Genomic DNA, 19,745 nt, shown 5'->3' on the forward strand with positions numbered 1-19,745 from the left:
GACTGCATCCTGGCAGAAATCTAATCAATAAGTTGCCTTTACTCAAGAGTGGCGGTATCAATAATGTAACAAGCCAAGAAAGCGTGAAACATAATTTATCAGATTTTCCAATTGTGGTGAACCATGGATATTCATAGTGACATTAAATTCCCCAAATACAGTTTCTTCTTGGCCCTCAGCCAAATCTCTTGCAAGTGCCTCTATAAAGAACTTCTGAGAAACTAGTATTACAATCTGTAGAATGGCACCCTACAATAACATGTTACTTAAATCTTAGGGACTATTAACCGCACTGAATTGACAAAGGAATGTTTCCTATTGTTTTTAAAGACAGCTGATTTTCAAAATTAACACAGCACACCTCAGCACACATCTCTTTTTTGGGTTTAGTCAAGATCTAGAATTTTATAACAAAACCATCCTTATATATTAATAGCAGATCTATTGACTAATGTTTTTTAAATATTTTAGTTGTAAAAGATGAGTACTCGTGTGAGGCATGGAAGTTACCAACATTCACCTTGAAAAGCATATCAATGGTTTTTCAGAACTCCAGTTTGCCCTTACCTCAGACTGAAAAGCACATTGCCATCTGGATATACACGAAGCATGATATTCTCCATGGTTGTATCATGGATGAAAGATCTCTTAGAGTGGACAAAAAACACATCGGGTACCCAGATCTTTTTTATTAGCCTCCCATCAAATGTCATGCTTCTGTTATTAGTGCTAGGAAAAGATAGCCTCTCGTCCTTCCAGTAATGTCTGAGGTATAATGTCATAGTGAAATCCTGTGTGTAAAAGAGAAAATAAATTAATTCAGTACACCCATAAATAGATATACAATCATGTTCATATCAGGTCATTTAAGCATTTCTTATTCTTTAAAAAAAAAACTATTGTAAACCGTAAGTAACTTGTGAATCTGATCTCAAACCTTTGTAAATTAGCTCAGAAGTGAGGCAAGAGCCAGCACTAGTAAAACAACTATGGGGGCAGATTTACAATAACTGGCGCATCCCTGGGTATCAGCAGGGATGCGCCAGTGATTGTGCGCCGCAGCTCCGCCACCCTGGATGCGCCGCATTTATAATACGGCGCACCAGGGGGCAAAAACAGCACAGATGCATCACGCATCTGTGCCGTAAAATTGGTGCATTGCTGGAGTTGCGTTGCAAGCGCGACGCAGCTCCAGCAATGCTCTGGGGAGCTCTATCTCCACAATGCTGTGTCAATCCTTACGCCTGCTTCAAGCAGGCGCAGGGTTTTGACGCAGCATGGGCCCAAAAGTGACTGAGTTAAATCTTGCAGATTTCACTCATCTACTTTTGGGAGGCGTTCCTGCACCGGAACAACCCCCCCTGCGATGGAACGCCTCCTTCTGGTGCAGGGCTTTACAACGTGACGCATCTGGGAGATGCGTCATGTTGTAAATACCCCCACCATGGCGGATCTTTTGCGCTGCCGCTGCATCACAAAAGTGACGCAACGGCGGCGTAAAAGAGGCGCAAGGGGCTTGTAAATCTGCCTCATTGTATTTTAACATTATTCATACATAGCAGCTGCTTAACTGTGATAGTGGGAATGAATGATTAAGCATTTTAAACACTACCATGTCATGAAATACAAACGCAAAATAGTGACACTGTGTCACCAATTTCAATGGAGTAATACCGATTGGAACCCTTCTTTAGCACGTTATGGTTTGCCCTAATGAAGGGCTACAGGCTGCTTTTAATTAAACATCTTTACATGCTAGGAATGTGAGTTCATGAATGAAGGTCTATAGCCCTTGCCAGACCTTCCATCTCTCCAGTCATTCGTAGACGATCACAAAACGTTACTTGCCTCCTTTATATTTGTGAGACAGGAGGTTATGTGGCGTTCTACAAAACATACATTTGTGATATAACTGACTAATACATCAGTCACATCGCATAATGAAGGGCAGGTCATAAACCAGTCAGTTTGCAACTTGCACATTCTGGGGTCCTACCTTCCTTTAGTACATCTACATGCTAGAAAGTAGCATCTAGAGACTTAGGAGCAGATGTACAAACATTAGGAATACTTATATTGATTTCCTAATTGCTATTCTCTCCGAATTACGTTTAGGAAATCTGTATGCCTAATGTATTGTATTGTATTGTATTGTCTTTGCATTTATATAGCGCTTACTACCCCATACGAGGCCCCAAAGCACTTTTTCGGCGAGTAGCACGCTACTCCGGGACCCAGAGGATTAGTGTTGAACTAGTATAGTAAAACATGCAAGTACATTTTAAGTGGTGGATAGGTTAGTCAGTTATTTGGATTTGGAATGATACAGAAGGTTAGAGGAGGAAAAAAGGCTTGTATTTATATAGCGCTTGTTACCCCTGATGGGGTGTTGACGCACGCTATTCAGGAAGCCCATAAAGGATTAGTGGTGGATATTAGTCAGTTATTTGGAGTGAGAAGGATAGCGGAGGGATAAAAGGGGATGAAAGGTTTGCATTCATAGAGCACTTGCTACCCCTGATTGGTGTTGAAGCGACTTTCTGGCAAGCAGCACACCACTCCGGAACCCATATAGGATTAGTGGTGAATTAGTCTAGTTAAATATGGAATTTGAGAAGTGAACATGTTAGGCTGTTAATTTTTATTGAAAAGGATAGTGGAGGGACAAAAGAGTGAAGTTTTTTTTTTAAGGTCTTCATAGTAGGAGGAGGCTTTTGGATGAGTAAAAAGGAGTTCTGGAGGGAAGAAGTCAGAGGGAAGAGTTTAGAAAGGTTAGTTTTAGGGGAACAGTATAGTAAAAAAGGGTTATTTTGGGGATCATAGTAGTGGTATGGGGTTTAGGATCAATGAGAGTGGATGTAGAGGATATATTGATAGATATATAGGGTGAGAGATAGGGTAGTGTATTGGAAAGAGTAGTAAAAAGATGTTTGAGATGAGTCAGAAGGTTGGGCTAGAAGATATATTGAGCGAAGTAAAGGTTGAGGAATAGGGTAGTGCATTGGAAATCCTAAATTAGAAGAAAGTGATAAATATATAGATCCATATGTACCATAAGATTGTGGATGTGGATGATGTCGGCTGGGTCTTGCTAAATGGGTTAATGGGCAGCATTTCTGGCCCTGTCCCGACCAGTCTTGAACAGGCTCAAACAGGCAACTGCTCTTGTCCTCTTCGCGCTTAGCCTTAACGCCCGGGCTGAGATGCCCTAACCCTGGCCTTTTATAGCCCTAGCAATCAGGTGACCCCTTCAGCCAATGGGAACCCTAGCCCTAACACTATCCAATCACAACACTAGCCCTAAAATCTAAAAACCAATAGGACACCAAGACATTGCAGCCAATATTAGCTCTAGTCCAAGCACCCAATCAGTTCCAAAAACCCTGATCTCTACGTCCAACAGAGGCCCTAGCCCTACCAGTAGTCCCAACCCAAGTCCAAGCAACCAATGACAAGGGAAGGCAGAGTCCCTACTTTCAATATAAAGCCTAACCCTACTCTTAGTCCAACAACTAGTCCAGCAACCAATCACACCAGAAGCCCTAATTGCTACTTCCAATTAAAGGTCTAACCCTAGCCCTTGTCCCACCCTATTCCAACAACCAATAACAGACGAAACCCTAGACCCTACTTCCAATAGAAATCCTAACCCGAGTCCTAGTCCCAATCCTACATTGATTGAATCACAGACCCAGAAACCAATCAGAACCCTCAAATACCCAACCAATGAGGACACTAACCATAATCCAATAGAAACACCAGATACAACCACCAATCAGTGTACACATGTACCAACCACTAGCAGACCATATAAGGTCCTAGCGACCCCAGACAAGGTTTGCTGGCCAGAGAGTTGGAAGCTGCTTCTCCTGTTCTGAATCTCCTAGGAGACAGACAGGCTCAATCCACACTTTGGACTTCTGCAGGTAAAGGCCTCACTAACTTGAAATCTAACAATACTGTTTGAATACAACTTTACTCCCTCTCCTGGCCAAAAAATTGAAGTGCACAGTCCTTAGTAAACACAGTTTAAACAGCTCACCGAAGCACCCTCTGATGTAAAATATCCCTGTTGCAGGCGGGGGAGGGGGAGGCCGGGGGGCTGGTTTCACTGGCTTGTGAATACAAAATGGTGGATGGGGGTGCACAGTTTTAACATACAGGTCTTAGCACAGAGCAAAGGAGAAATTTGGAGGGAAAACTAAATTGTCACCAGGAATGAGAGGGATAAACTACAGAGTTTGGACTGCAAATCACACAATTCAACACGTTGAATGGTAGCAATCATGGGCAGGGAAAACTACAAGTTTAAAAACACAAAAACAGGTGATAAATTATGCAATCACAGGCAGGTTAAAACTACAATTTTAAACTGTAACAACCACAGGCAAAGAAGTAATCACATGTTCAAAACAAGCATTGGCATAGCCAATAGGTCTCGCATTTGGGACCTTATGTGTTTATCCTGAAGTTTTGGCTATGTTGTAGAGCATTGTGGCTGATGTGCATTATGTTGAAAAGTTATAATGAAAAGTATTAAGAAATGTTTTTACCTTTATAAAAACCAAGGCAACATTATATACAACTAAACAACCTGATTAAAAACAGATTTTAAGATAAACATTTTTTTTGTTTACTTATGTGGCACAGTGGTATTATGTGGGGTGTATTTGTTGCATTGCATAGAATGTAATTATGTGATGTGTACTTATGTGGCACTAAGTGTTATTATATTGAGTGAATTTATGTTGAACAAACTATAATCTACAATTTATTTATTTTTATTTTATTTCAAAGGTTTTATATAGTGCTGCTGGACTCAAGAGTATCAGAGAGCTTTACAAGGTAGGTACACATAATTAAGATACAATATACAATTGACAATGTGCAGAAAAATTCACAAAAGATAAAACATTGCGATAAATGAGTGAAGGGGCAAAGAAACAAAGGGATAATTAAAGGGACAATGGGAGTTGAAATTTGAGAGAGAGAAGGGGGTGTAGAGAAGGAGAGTGAGAATATGGAAAGAGGGAGAGGGGTTGGGTAAAAGTATGAATCAGAGCAGAGAGGAAATGAGCAGGGTTAAAGTCAGTAACATTAAGAACCCCAATATTTGTTGAGGAGAAGTACTTTGAGTCTTTTTTTGAAGAGAGGGTAAGAAGGGTTGAAGCGAAGGTCTTTGGGGAGAGAATTCGAAATCGTAGGAGCATTACCAGAGAATTCACGTAATTGGGTCTTTTTACATTTTAGTCTAGGAGGAATCAGGACTAGGGAGTTAGTGCTCCTCAGGGACCTGGAGCACCCTGCTTTTTGTAGTTTGCTTGAAAGGTAAGAGGGGGTGTTTTGGTGAAGAGCTTTGTGTGTGATACAGGCAATCTTGTAGGTGGATCGCCCTTCAATTGGAAGCCAGTTTAGGTTTTTGAGGACAGGAGAGATGTGGTCAAATCTTTTACAGTCAGAAATAAGTCTGGCAGCTAGGTTGAGAACAGATTTAATTGGTGCTAGGTGGACTTTAGGGGTGCCAGCAAGAGTGGCGGTACCATAGTCAATCCTGGAAAGGACAAGAGATTGGACAACGATTTTGAAATCATCAGTTGGAATTAAAGGTTTAACTTTTTTGAGGTGGTGAAGGGTGAAAAGAGCACTTTTGGCTGCTATTTAATGAGGGGGATGAGATTAGGATTCTGATTGATGCTGATGCCTAGGGATTTGACAGAATTAGAGGTGGAGAGGGAGCAATTAAGTGCTTTGATATCATTAATCCAGAGTTAAATGGGAAGGGAATTGTTTTTGGGAGTGAAAAGGATGATTTCGTTTTTTTTGGGATTAAGTTTGAGATGATTGAGATGAAACCATGTTTGGACTTTAATCAGAGTATCATTGAGGTGAAGGATGTCATTGTGGGATTTGATCTTGTAGTATAGTTGAGTATCGTCTGCATAGAGGTGGTAACTGATTTTGGCCCTTTTCCCTGGCGTACCTCTGAAGACGCGGGAACTTGCTTGACCGTCTCCAACTTTTGTGGACTGCTCGCCGCTCCCGCTGCGCGGGAGCCGCTTCGCCCGTGGGTGGACCCACCAACGCGGATCTGACCTTGCCTGGTTGCTGGCTGCCGAGGGAGACTGACAACAGAGGAGGCTACAGGGGTAAGCGCAGCAGGGACTCGCTATCCCAGGAGTCCCTGCATGACCACGAGTCATCGGTCAGCGCCCCCCTGCGTGCCCCGCCCCACCGGCAAACAGCTAAAAGTGTAGCGGGAACCAGCCTGCTCGTGACCCTTTTCCCTGGCGTACCTCTGAAGACGCGGGAACTTGCTTGACCGTCTCCAACTTTTGTGGACTGCTCGCCCGTGGGTGGACCCACCAACGCGGATCTGACCTTGCCTGGTTGCTGGCTGCCTAGGGAGACCGACAACAGAGGAGGCTACAGGGGTAAGCGCAGCAGGGACTCGCTCTCCCAGGAGTCCCTGCATGACCACGAGTCATCGGTCAGCGCCCCCCTGCGTGCCCCGCCCCCACCGCCACTCTACAAGATCAGAGGAGAGTCCGTCTTGCGGGACGCAAGCGGGACGCCGGGCGAAGCCCGGGCAAAGGGCGGGCCGTCTGTGGCGGTCCGGGGCCAGCAGGGGCCGGGACGGGCCACCCCCTTAACAATCAAGGTAAACCTATCGACGTTTGGCTGTGGATGTTATAAAATTATTTTTGTAACCACGTATGTCTTCATATTCACCAATGACTACTCGCTCAGGTAGAAGCTCCAGAAGAGGGGGGACCTCAACAATATGTACAATGGATAACTTTATTACCCGCGCAGTGTCTGTAGTAGAAAAGGAAATTATCTTGGCCGAACGCAGACTTTCACGGGAATATTTGGCACACAAACGCTCCTCTTTAGGATCACTAGTCCATGCTACATCCCCAGTTAATACTACACCAGCTGAACCCCTACTATCTGTACCAACTGGTCTTTTGCAACCCTGTGTTGTCGATTTAAGACATGAAAATGGCGCTCTTGATATCGTTTCAGACCCTGCACCTACAAATAGAACCCAAGGTGGTACTGGCACAAACAATTGTCTGGCTAACATAACAGTTGATCCGCCTATACTACCTGTAATCTTGGTGCATGATACACCTCCAGCCCTTACATTACCGTCGCCAAAAGTAAGTCGAGTTGCTGCTAAAAGGAAGAGAGTGGTTACCCCGAGAAAAGCTTACAGACTAAAAACACTTAAGAGAATTCGCAGGAATTATATGAACGGCGGCACCTCCTGTAAATCACTAGAGCCAGAAGCTACAAACATGAGGCCAGAAATAAATAATTCTCAAGCGGGGGATGATCACAATGCTATACTTGCTCAAGCGCAGAATTCGGAATGTCCAAAAACCTCACTTGCCGAGAACCCGTTGCTTGATCAGATGCAAGTACTCATGTCAACCTTGCTCTTACCAGTTATTGAAAAATTAAAAGGGCTAACAGAGCGACTAGACAAATTTGAGCAAACCTCATTGGACAATTTTTTCGCCCTGAAATCCCTGATAAAATTACATTCCAAGATTGGTGGTGATACTTCAAGGGTGGAACCTAGCCCCGCAGCTCCTAAACCAACACAACAACCCCGACGACCTAGGAGAGACAACGGGACAGACCAGAATAGATCTAACAACGATCAAAGGGGAAACCAATCTGATTCCGCCAAGGCACACCAAAATAATGGAGGCACCCAGCTGATTGCTCCTCCAAAACCTGCACCACGAAAAGTAAACTTGGCCAACACAACTACTACCCCTCAAGACCTGGTACCATCCAAACCTGATGACGGGATTGAATCTACTACTCGTTCCACTAATTGTGGCTCGGACAATAATGCTAAAGTAACTGACCATAACAGAGACAAATCAGTATTGAAAAAGACCCCAAATGCACACCTTCCGCCGGGATGCCAACCGTACGTAGTTGTGCTCACCGGGGTCCCTCCCTTGAGACCTAATAAAAGGGAGTCTTATGATGAGCTGAAAAATAAGACGCTGTTTTGGCTTAAAGAAAATAGACCCTTGCCATACTCTGTTAATTGCCAGGTTATACAAGTCCGAAGAATTAGCTGGTTGGGTACAAGGCAGAAAGACATTGCAGGGGATTGTATTCTGGTTAATTTCAAGGACCCCTCTGTTGCCCAATTAGTGTATAGCCAGAATCAACGAGGTGGACATTTAGGAATTGGTACTCATGATCTTAGCTATTTTTATCCTATGCAGCGGCCCCATGAGATCAGAGATCCATCTCGGCTAGGCCTGATGAACAGCAGGTATTCATTTTTCGACCCTCCAACACCAGTAGGAAGAATGTTTCCAGGAATTATGGATGGGGATAAAAATTGGTCATGGTGGGGTAATTGACAAGAACGAAAAAATGGCATACATGGATCCTGGCCCTCTTTGTCCAACAGCCGCAAAGGGAACCCCTGTATAAAATCAATTGCAAATACTGGTGTAATGCTTCCTACATCTGATAACTCTGAAATCAAACAGGTTATAGCTTTGCCCATTAGCCCCTTCAAAGACCATCAAGGAGTGGTATTAATAAATAGCGGCCAAGCACTAAATACAGACAGGCCACTAGAGGTACTTAACGAGCCGCAGGATTCGATACCTCCATATGGGACCTCTGATGATTCCAATGAAGGGGTAATATTATCTACTCCTAGTGCAGGTAATAGTTGCCCCAGTAACTTAGTACCGTGTAAACTAATCCGTGATTTAAAAATCTTGTCATGGAACATAGCAGGGCTATCTAGAAACTTATGTGATAGGAATTGGAGTTCCTTTATGGAAGAGTATGATATTATTCTCCTACAAGAAACATGGGCAATTGACATGGTGCATAGACTTGGATACAAAGCATACTATTGCGGGGCTATTGCGTCTGGCAGACCATCAGGGGGCTTGTTAATTTGGATAAAAGTATGTTTGAATGTTACTGTTTCACCCTGCAACATTGGTTCTAAAGACTTGCTTGGGGTGAAGATCACTACAAAGGACACTGGGGACATTTATATGATAAACATCTATAATAGACCTAATCCACAAAAAAAGGAATCAGTGGTTGTGGAACAGCTAAGTTGTTTTTTGAGCACCCTGGAGCTGGATCCTAAAATAATTATAGGCGGGGACTTTAACTGTCAGTTCGAGCCTGTGTTGGGGTTAGAAAACTTACTAGAAAATGAGGATAGAGCCAATGATATACCTTGCCTAGACAGTGCAAAAGCAGTTAAAAGCTCGGTGGCAGTCATGCAGATATATGAGCTAACGGTATCTCATAATCTAAGAGCCTGTAACAGTAGATTGGACCCGGATAAGCCACCCAAATACACCTATAATAAAGGGAACTCTAAGTCACTTATTGATTTTGTATTGATCTCCACTAATTTGTGGTATTTGTTGTTGACCTTTTCTGTTGTGAATAGACCAGAAAGCGATCATCTCCCCCTTCAGGTAGAGTTACTTCCCAAACCGTTCATACTATTAGACAGCAGAACGGAATCAAACAATGAGGTGGGTGAGGTTGAAGTTTCTAATAATAGGAAAGCCATAAAATGGCCGCACATTCTGGCAAAAGAGGATACACTTATAGGTATCTATAATATATTCAAAAATACTGTCTCTTCATACAATAAGTTGATTATGGGATCCCACGAAGTGCTTAAAATGCACTATCAATTAGTAGAAGAGCTAATCCCCCTTCTGAGTAAAACTTGTAGCAACAGGGATAGTAAAATTAAACGGCAACTGGAACTAGAGACACCGTGGTACAATAAACAGTGTCGCCTAGCCAAAGGTAATCTGATTAAAGCCGTAAAATCTAAAGACCAAAAGAAGGTAAAAGAGTGTAGAATTGAATATAATAAACTCCTCTCTAGAGCGAAAAAAGAGTGGGATGATTCAATCTGGGAAGACCTTCTAAATGCTGCCAGGAAGCATGATCAATGCACCTTTTGGAGCCTAATAACAAAAAACAATAAAACAGGGAGCTCCAACAGAGATTTCTTTCTAGATGGAACAATTTGGTACGACCATTTTTCAAAACTATATGATGCAACCGAGATGCCTTTAGAGGATACCTGCATCTGATCCTGTTTTTCCCATTCTAATCTGGAAAAATTTACCACTGAAGAGACACTGTGTGCTATAAAGGCAGTTAAGGCAGGTAAGGCGCCAGGACCTGATAAATTACCAGGCGACCTGTTTATTCACAATATTGAAGTATTTATTTATTTATTTATTTATTTTTGACACTTATAAAGCGCTACTTATACCCTTGGGCGTCAAGGCGCTGAAAACCATTATTGAAGAAAGTAAGAAATGAGAGAATAAACAGAATTGACAGTTGAGAATAGGTTAATGAGAGAAAAGCCAGGTTTTCAGGAGTTTACGGAACTGAAACAGCGTAGCACTTCGTCTGATGTTGAGAGGCAAGGTGTTCCAGAGTCTGGGGGCCGCCACCAGAAAGCGACGGTCACCCCAGGACACTGTTTTGGTGCGTGGGACAGGCAGTTGGTTAAGGGAGGCTGAACGTAAAGCTCTTGTAGGTTTGTAAAGTTGAAGTTTGTCTCTTAAAAAATGTGGTCCTTGATTATTGACTGATTTGAAAACTATACAGAGGGCCTTGAAGTGGATCCTTTTTTGTACAGTCAGCCAGTGAAGGTCTTTTATGTTTTTGGCAATAGGTTCGAACTTTGTTTTGCCGGTAATGAGACGGGCTGCTGCATTTTGTATAGTTTGAAGTTTTGTAGTGACTCGAGATTGCGCGTTGAGAAATAAACCATTACAATAATCCAAGGATGAGAGGACAAGAGCAGAAACCAGTGTCTTAATCGCAGATTCGGGAAGAAAAGGACGTATTTTACGAATCATTTTGAGTTTTAGGTGCGCTGTGGATGCTGTCTTATTGGCGTGATCCATGAAGTTCAGTCCATCATCAAAGATAACCCCCAAATTCCTGACCTTCGAGGTATGTATGGTGCCCCTACATAAACTTTTTGTGCAATTCCATTTTTCTTGGTACTCCGATCCCCGAATCATGGAAGGGGGCGGAAATAGTAACCATTTATAAAAAAGGAGACCGTTACAATCCTGGTAATTACAGACCAATAAGTTTAATAGATATATTACAAAAAATCTTTGCCAGACATATTTTAAACCGTCTTTTAGATTGGGTAGAGGAAACCAAAATCCTCTCAAAATATCAAGCAGGTTTTAGAATTAGGACAAGTACTGTAGATCAGGTACATAGGTTCATGTGTATCTGTTGGAAGTATGTCCAAATAAAGAAGTGCAGCATATATGTAGCATTCATGGATCTACACTCAGCGTTTGATCTCGTCCCCCGCTCACTGTTATGGAATACCCTAGGGCAAATGGGCGTCCCGGAAGAACTGCTGTCTAACCTCATAAAACTCCATACAGACAATTTTGCAAAAATAAGATGGGGAAGAAATGGCGAACTCACCCAAGCCATCCCAGTTAGACGGGGGGTACGACAAGGGTGCGTGCTGGCCCCGACCCTTTTTTCCTTATTCGTAAATGATATCCCCCCTTTCCTGGCACAGTGTAACCATGATTCCCCTAAATTATGCAATGAGGCAATTACAGCGCTGCTCTTCGCAGACGATACCATTTTAATATCCCAAACACCCAAAGGTTTACAAAACCTAATAAATCAATTTGATAGTTACTGCGTAAAGAAGGGGCTAGAAATCAATTCAAGTAAAACTAAATATATGGCCATTAACCCTCCAAAATCTTTTAAGAAAAACCTGGCTTTAAACAACACAAAACTTGAATACGTGGAATCATTTGATTACCTGGGCATCAGGTTTGATAGTAAACTGTCCTGGTTAAATCAGCTAGAAAAAAGTAGACTGATACTAAAACAGAACTCCCTCCCCATTTTAAAGATCCATGGAAGGAGTACTTCTAAAGCCATAACTCCTGCGATCGAAGTGTTTAAAGCTAAAGCACAATCTGCGGCCCTATATGGTGCTGAGATCGGGGGGCCCTATACTAATCAAACATTTCATACTGTGGAAAATACGTTCTGCAGGCGGTTGTTAAGGCTACCAATACGAACACCTTTAGTACCTGTTTTTCTGGATATAAACTTAAAACGCACAGACTATCTATGTTGGTTGAGGCCACTGATTTACTGGGTAAGAATATGGTCCACCCCGGAACTCGCAGACTACAGAGCGGGATTGTTGGAAATCATGGAATTAGACACTTACAACTCAATTAAGTGGCTGAGACACATATCTGTATGGTTTACTAAATTGGGTCTCTCACACTTCTGGAAAAACCCAACATCAATGCAACCTAACTGTAAAGATCTGGTAAAATCTGCTTTCTGGTATTATATGAACACTAATATATATGATCACGCCACAGGTTCACTAACAATTAAGTTTTTGCAATTTAAGGATACCCCCATATTCGAGCAATTCATGGACGTAGTGGAACCACCTCTGGCTAAAACCATGTATCTTCAATTTAGGTACGGGGTTCTACAAATAAATGCCAATACTTCCAGGTGGGGAAATTCTAATCTTAACAGAAATGATACACTTTGCAAACTGAGTGACCTGAAGCAAAGAGAAGATGAGGCACACATCCTCTTTTTTTGTCCATTGTATAAAGCTCAACGCACAAAATGGATCAAACCCCTTTGCAAAAATTTGGGCATACGGTCATATAAAGAGGCGGAAAGACTACTCAAATCCTCTACTATTAGCCTGATAATTTTTGGAGTCAGTCGATTCCTTTTCAGTATCTGCTTGATAAGAAAAAAGTATGGTTTTAAAACATAGATATCAAGTTCTTTTTAATTCTGGCTTTTAATTATTTATACATTTTACTCAATTGTTTTTAATATTAGGTCTGCAAATTCCCTTGAATAAAAAATGTAATGCTTCTCTTATGAATTGTAAATAATCTAATGGGAATTGTAATTAATTGGATTTTGTATGGGGACTGTACATCCGTTTGCACTGTAGTTTTCTAAAAAGATGTAACTTTGTTTTTATGTATTATGTCAAATGTATTTTTTTATGCTGGCTTTATGGCAAAATGCCGAATAAAAGCTTTACAACCAACCGATTTTGGCTTGTTTGAGAATGAGTGTGAGTGGTTCCATGAAAAGATTGAATAGGGTTGGGGAGAGGATAGACCCTTGGGGGACACCGAGTGAGACAGGTTGAGGTTTGGAGAGGCAATGACTGAGCTTAATTTGTTGTGATCTATTTTGGAGGAACGAGGAGAACCATTTGAGTACAGTGCCTTCAAAATCAAAGCGATCTTTGAGGGTGTTAAGAAGGGTGGGATGGTGGACAGTATTGAATGCAGCCGAGACATCAAGGAGGATTAGTAGTGAGGATTCACATTTGTCTAAAGAGCGATGAATGTCATCTGTAATACTAAGCATAGCAGTTTCGGTACTGCACCCCTTTCTAAAACCATATTGGAAAACGTCAAGGAGATTTAAGGAGATGATATGGCTATCTAATCAAGATAGGACACATTTTTCAAGGGCTTTAGAAAGGAAGGGAAGGTTAGAGATAGGGCATAGATTGTTAAGGTCATTAGGGTCAGCAGAGGAGTTTTTAAGAATGGGGGAGATTTGACCTAGCTAAAGGGCGGCAGGAACACAGCCATTGGAAAGTGAGGAGTTTATGATATCGGTCCATAATGGGGCAATGATATGTTTGAGTTCTTGAACTAAATGGGCGGGAAGAGGATCTTTGGAGTGTGAGGATGGTTTGAGTTTAGAAATTATGTTGATGATAGTGGTTTCTGATACTGGACTAAATTCGCTCCATGACGCCTTGTTTTTAGAAAGGTGACCCATCCGGGATGAGTCAAGATAGGAGAGAACAGGGAGGGGTTGAGAGGGGTCGAGATGTGGGGAGAGGAGGACAAAAGTGAATTAGGAATGTTAGGGAGGGTGTGCTGGTTGAGGGGAGGTTGGAGAGAAAGAGGGGGAATGAGAAGTATAGTTCGATGTTGTTGACTTTCTTTGTAAAGAAGCTGGCAATTTCTAAAAGTTTTAATTGTGGATTCCAATTTGCCAGGTGGAATAAGGTGAAGGTTGCGAGTGGGTTTCATAGGTAAAGTGCTAATAGGGTCGGGTGAGTAATGGGGCTATTCAAGGTGAAGAGGATAAGGTGGTGATTAGACCAGTCTACAGGAAGTATATTAGAGAGAGAGGCCAGATCCTTGCTCGTCAAAATAGCATCGAGGGTGGCACCTTTGGTGTGAGTAAGGGCATGGCAGAGTTGGGTCAGGTCAGTGATGTCTAAGGTTTCTTTAAATAGGATGACAGCAGAGTCATCATTTGTATTCCAGTGGATGTTGTAATCACCAAGGAAGAGATTCTTGGAGTGGAAGAGCAATGCTTGAATAATAAGATCAGCCATCTCTTCAGTAAAGGAGAGACAATTTCCGGGGGGGGGGGGGTGGTAAATAGTGTGCAGCCGAGTGGTTGGAAAGCCAGGAAACGTGAGGTTGGCGCAAAGCTATTCAAAGGATGAGGTGTCTTGGAGCTAGACAAGTGAGATGTCAAGTTCATCTTGAAAGATTAGGGCAAGGCCACCTCCTATTTGATCGATTCTAGCTTCCTTAATGATAGAGTAGCCTGGTGGGATGAGCAAGTCGAGGATAGGAGTGGATTGGGCGTTGAGCCAAGTTTCAGTTCGGAATGCAATGTCTATGCTTTCACTGAGAATGGTTTGCACAATCTCAGTTGCGTGGCAGGAGGCGGATCTGCAGTTAATCAACATGCAGCAGAGGGGAGAGGGGACAGGTAATGGGGTAGGGGGACAGGGGGGGATAGGTCTAAGTATTTGGGGGGTCTAGGTGAAGTTGGATGAGGGGGGAGTCTGTTTGTTCCTAAGAGAACTGGGATAGTAGATTGACAGATAGGGGGGATAGTGGACGAGTCTGAAGAGGGAGAGACAGGGGAGTTCCTGGAAAAGTTAGCTCCCGAGGTTATAGGGCAAGTATCACGTTGAGGAGGTGAGGTTGTGTTGGCATTGCTGGGTGGGACACGTAAGGAGGGTTCAGTGTGTTTGGATTGGGTAGCGTAGTTACAAGGGAGGGGAGGATTGTCGGTGTTGGTAATAACAATAGGTGGTCTGTTTGTGGGTGGATTGAGATGAGTGTCGATGTGCGATGGTAAGGTGTATTGTGAGGCAGTCGATGTGTGGTCAAGATCTGAGGGTTGGCTTTTACAAGGAGTGAGATATCGCTTCTAAGTGAGGAGAGTTCTAAAACGAGGGATGAAAGGAGAAGTTCAAGCTTAAGGAGTGATTGAGTAGGAATTGAGGAGTAAGTAAAGTGTATCAGTAGTTTTTAGGAGATTGGTAAGGTTAGAGTTGTCAAGGGGGGGGATAGCCGGGGGCGGAAGGGGGGAACATGGAGGAGGGAGGAGGGGGAATTGTAATGAGGGGGAGGATCATTTTTGGGGGTAGGGGGTATACAGGAGGTAGACGTAGGAGTGGCATTCATTTTAGAGGACAGATAGGTGAATGAGGTGGAGAGACAGTAAGGGTTGGAGTACCTGGTATATTGTTGGTTGTTAGAGGGAACAGGGGGTATCAGTGGAGGATATGGGGGAGCTGTTGGGGAAGTGTGGGAGAGGGTTAAGCGAGGAGGGAGAGGATGAAGTGCATCAGAGGGTGAGGTGGTGTGGGCATCAGGGGAAGGAAGGAGAATAGATGAGAGAATTATTAGAAAGGGAGGATATAAGGGGGTAAGTGGGGGAGGCTGGAGGCGTCGCTGAGGCGTTGTATAGGGTGGAGGATGAGGGGGGATTGTTCAAAAGGTGATCAAAAGGAGGGGAGCATGTAGCCGAGCATAGGGAATTCGGGGTTAAAGAGGGAGCCCGAGTATTCGTGCGGGTATCAGGGGAATTAGACAGTTTAGGGGAATCATGAGTGGGGGGGGATGAAGGGGGGACATGAACATTGGAGGGCTGGGAGACATTAGGGGACTGGGAGATATTAGGGGACAGAGATTCAAGGGTGTCGTAACAAGTTATAATGTTGAGAGCGAGGGTGGTAAGTAGAGATTGAGAATAATCCACTTGATTGGGGAAGAGGAGTGTGAAATGGTGAGAGGGGATAAAGGTGGTAGGAGGTGAAGGGAATCAGTATTTGTAAAAGTGATGGATGCAGGGGAGGTCAAATGCTGTTGAGGAAGGGTAACAATGTTGGTTGTACAAGAGGAGGAGGGTAAGTCAGTGAGAAGAGATAGGGGGGTATGAGAGACGGTGGGTGATGAAGGAACTGAGAGTTGGGGCAAGTCCGAGAGAGGCGACAGGGTGGCCGGGGACAAGATGGAAGGATTTGGGTCTAGGGGTTGAGGGGGTGAGAGGGAAGGGTTCAAGGATTGTGTGACAGATTGGGATAGAGAGCTAAAGTGGTATTCAAAGATGTGGAGGTGGTTTTCAGACGCTTGGATGAGAATGTTTCCAGGTTTGAAGATGGAGATATCAGTTTCTCCCGGAAAGGAAGGGGAGGGAAGGTGGAAAGTTTCAGACCGTATGGGATATTGCGGTAATTAGTGATAGGGAGGTGTTGGAGAAATAGGCTTTTCCATTTAGAAGCGCGATTGGTGAAGAAGATGTAGTTGGTCATAATGGAGGAGTTAAGGCTATTATGGTGATCAGCAAATAAGGTTTCTGGGTGGAGGCAGAGAAGTTTGTGCTTGAAGTTTTTCTTACCATTTTTGGAGAGAAGGGAGGGGTAGAGGATAGACCAAGAGTTAGGGCTGAGTTTAGAGATGGGTGAAGCTAAGATATTGGGGGGAAGCGAGAGGGGTGGCATGATTAGGATATAGGGAGAGAAAGTAGCAGCAAACAGGTTAGACCATACAAATCACAAAACAAGACTATAAACAGAGGAAGTGGGGGAGTCAGGTAGCGTTTATCCAAAGCAGACTCAGACAGTGAGAGGTGTGGGTGAAGCCATACAGAGGGACATCATGTGGAGGGGCAGCATATTCAAATAAAATATACAGGACAATCTAAAAAATTGACAACCAAAAGGAATAGAAGCAGGAGCTAGGAAAAAAAAGGGAGAGTGTAGTTACGTTTAGTCAGTGTAAAAATAACAACAAAAGGGATAGTTCAAACAGATATAAAATATAACATGAATTAAAAAATACAAAACGAAAAAGGGACGCATCATAAAGTACATTCAAAGAGTTAAAATTAAAAATGAGAAGGATGTAAGACAAGTTTATAATGACAAAGATGTATAACCAAAAACAAATTACAATAATAGGTACGGGGGTGAAAAAAAAATCACAACAAAGAATTAATAAAGTAGAGTATCTAAGTAATTAAAGTCTAAATGTGTAAGGTATTTATTGCAACTCCAAACAAGTTTTTATTGACGATTTTACATGGACATAGTCATAGTCATTCCAATATTGGCTATGATGAATGGAGTATCTAAGTAATTATAGTCTAAATGTATAAGGTATTTATTTCAACTCCAAGCAAGTTTTTATTGACGATTTCATATGGACATAGTCATCCCAAGATGGCTGCCATCCAGTTGATCCTGGTTCCTGTTGCTGCTGATCATACTATTGGACCTCAGACGGGAAGAACAGTCAAACATAACTCGCACCATCGATATAGCGTAATGCGGAACCTAGGGTGTAGTCTCATTATTCTGTGATCCAGCTTGTTAAGAATGAACCATACCAAGATGGCTGCTGTAAATACTACATAATAGACCCCATTCACTTTGTAGCGATTGGTCTCCTTTCGATTTCCATTGATGTTGAGTATGAAACACTCAATAAATTGAATTAATCACAAGTTTATTCGAAGAGAAGGAAGCACCACCAGCTACACATCCTGCAGCACTGGTCAGCGCACAACAACTGACTTAACCGTATGTCTTCAGCTGAACGGCCCGATGACAGATCGTGCCGTGGCATGAGACATACACATTTGAATAATAACATACAATAGATTACACGAGACATAGCACGTGAGAAGGCGCGTGTAAACATAACACACCTTCCTCCCTTAATAAAACAAAACAAATAAATAAGCAGAAATAAAAAATAAATTAAAAAACCACAAAAAAACTTCAAATACAATTTCATATTAAGTTTCCAATTTTCCTTTGACAAAAGCAATAAAATCAGACATCCACTTAGGTTTTCTTGTTGTTCTTTTCTGCGAGATGACTTCATTATTATTAGCAGACTGAATATTTACATTTTGACAAGAATCACCCCCCACACCTGGACTACTGACCATTGTTCCATCTTCATCACGAATTGCATTACCATCCAAATCATCATCTAAATAAGAATAATCTGAATGGTTTGAGCTAAAAGTCTTGTTATAAATCGTTTTATCAGCTTTAAGAATAGCAATCCTGCTGAGATTCCATACTTTATTATCCGACAACCTTACTGAATTTTTCAAAACTTCCAGGACCTCAAAAGGACCCATGAACAAACTTTCTCCCTTTTTAACCTTCCATGTTTTTTTTTACTTTAACCAACATGCCAACTTCCACTTTCGGATCAACTTTAGAACCAAATTTCCCATCAAAGTATTTCTTATTAATACTATGAGTATGAGCAAGATTTTCTTTAACTTTCTCTAAATCTACACTGGAAGAGGTGGATTTAACTAACCATGACGGATTCACCTTAGTTCTAGGAAGTCTTCTCCTCATGATTTCAAACGGAGAACATCCAGTCATGGAATTCACTGTGGTTCTATACATGCATACTTTCTTAAGAACTTCCAATTCTCATTTCGTGCCTTCATTTCCAACTGATTGTATTGCACTTTTGAGAACTCTATTAAATCTTTCTATAACCCCATTTCCACTGGGATTATATAGAGAAGTAGTGGAATGTATTATTCCCAATCTTGCAAAGTAATCTTTAGCCTTGTTAGAATTGAATTGTACTCCATTGTCAGTTATGAGCCTAACAGGTAAACCCTCTTCAGTAAAAACTCTATCTAAGAAACACAATACAGAGTCAGTGTCTATTTTCTCAACAACCTTGATGACTGGCCATTTAGAAAAAATATCAATAGCTGCAATGATATACTTTGAGTCACAACCAATGGGACCCATAATGTCCATAGCAATGGTCTCCCACGGATTGTCAGGAATAATGTGCTCACCCATGTTGGGTTTAAGCGTAGTCAAAGACTTGTCAGAATTTGCACAAATAACACATTCCCTGACTATACGTTCAATAAACAAGTCCATGCCTGGCCACCAAAATAAATTCTTAACCTGCTGTTTAGTCCTGACAATACCACTATGGCCCTCATGACCTTGTAAAACTATGGTTTTTCTTACACCATTGGGTGGAACAATGCGTTCACCTCTCTGATTGATATTGTCATCACATGAAAGTTCAGATCTCACTTCCGAGAAACTCCTAAGCTCTGAACTGATATACTTCCTATCAGGCCAAACACCAGTAATGCAGTCTGCAACCTCTCTCAAAATCTCATCTTCCTCAAATTTATTTCGCCATAGAGTTTGATCAATCAACATAGGGCCTTCATCATGAACCATGGCAACATGAAAATCATCCCACTCATTATACAGATCTTCCTGAATGGGTAAAGGCATCCTAGACAAGAAATCTGCAGAAACATTATCTTTCCCTGGTACATATTGTATATCATAAATAAAATCCTGT

At 42.2% G+C, this 19,745-nt stretch overlaps 1 protein-coding gene across 1 annotated transcript in view; it reads right to left on the reverse strand.

Moving 5' to 3' along the window:
- Positions 1-19,745, reverse strand: part of GABRR3 (gamma-aminobutyric acid type A receptor subunit rho3) — a 600,200-nt gene that overhangs the window by 274,790 nt on the left and 305,665 nt on the right. Inside the window, exon 4 of the mRNA XM_086936148.1 lies at positions 568-791. Coding sequence (XP_086792274.1) covers positions 568-791 — 224 coding nt within the window. The remainder of the gene's footprint in view (positions 1-567; positions 792-19,745) is intronic.

This window comes from Lissotriton vulgaris, chromosome 8, assembly GCF_964263255.1.
Source record: "Lissotriton vulgaris chromosome 8, aLisVul1.2, whole genome shotgun sequence".
Lineage (NCBI taxonomy): Eukaryota > Metazoa > Chordata > Amphibia > Caudata > Salamandridae > Lissotriton > Lissotriton vulgaris.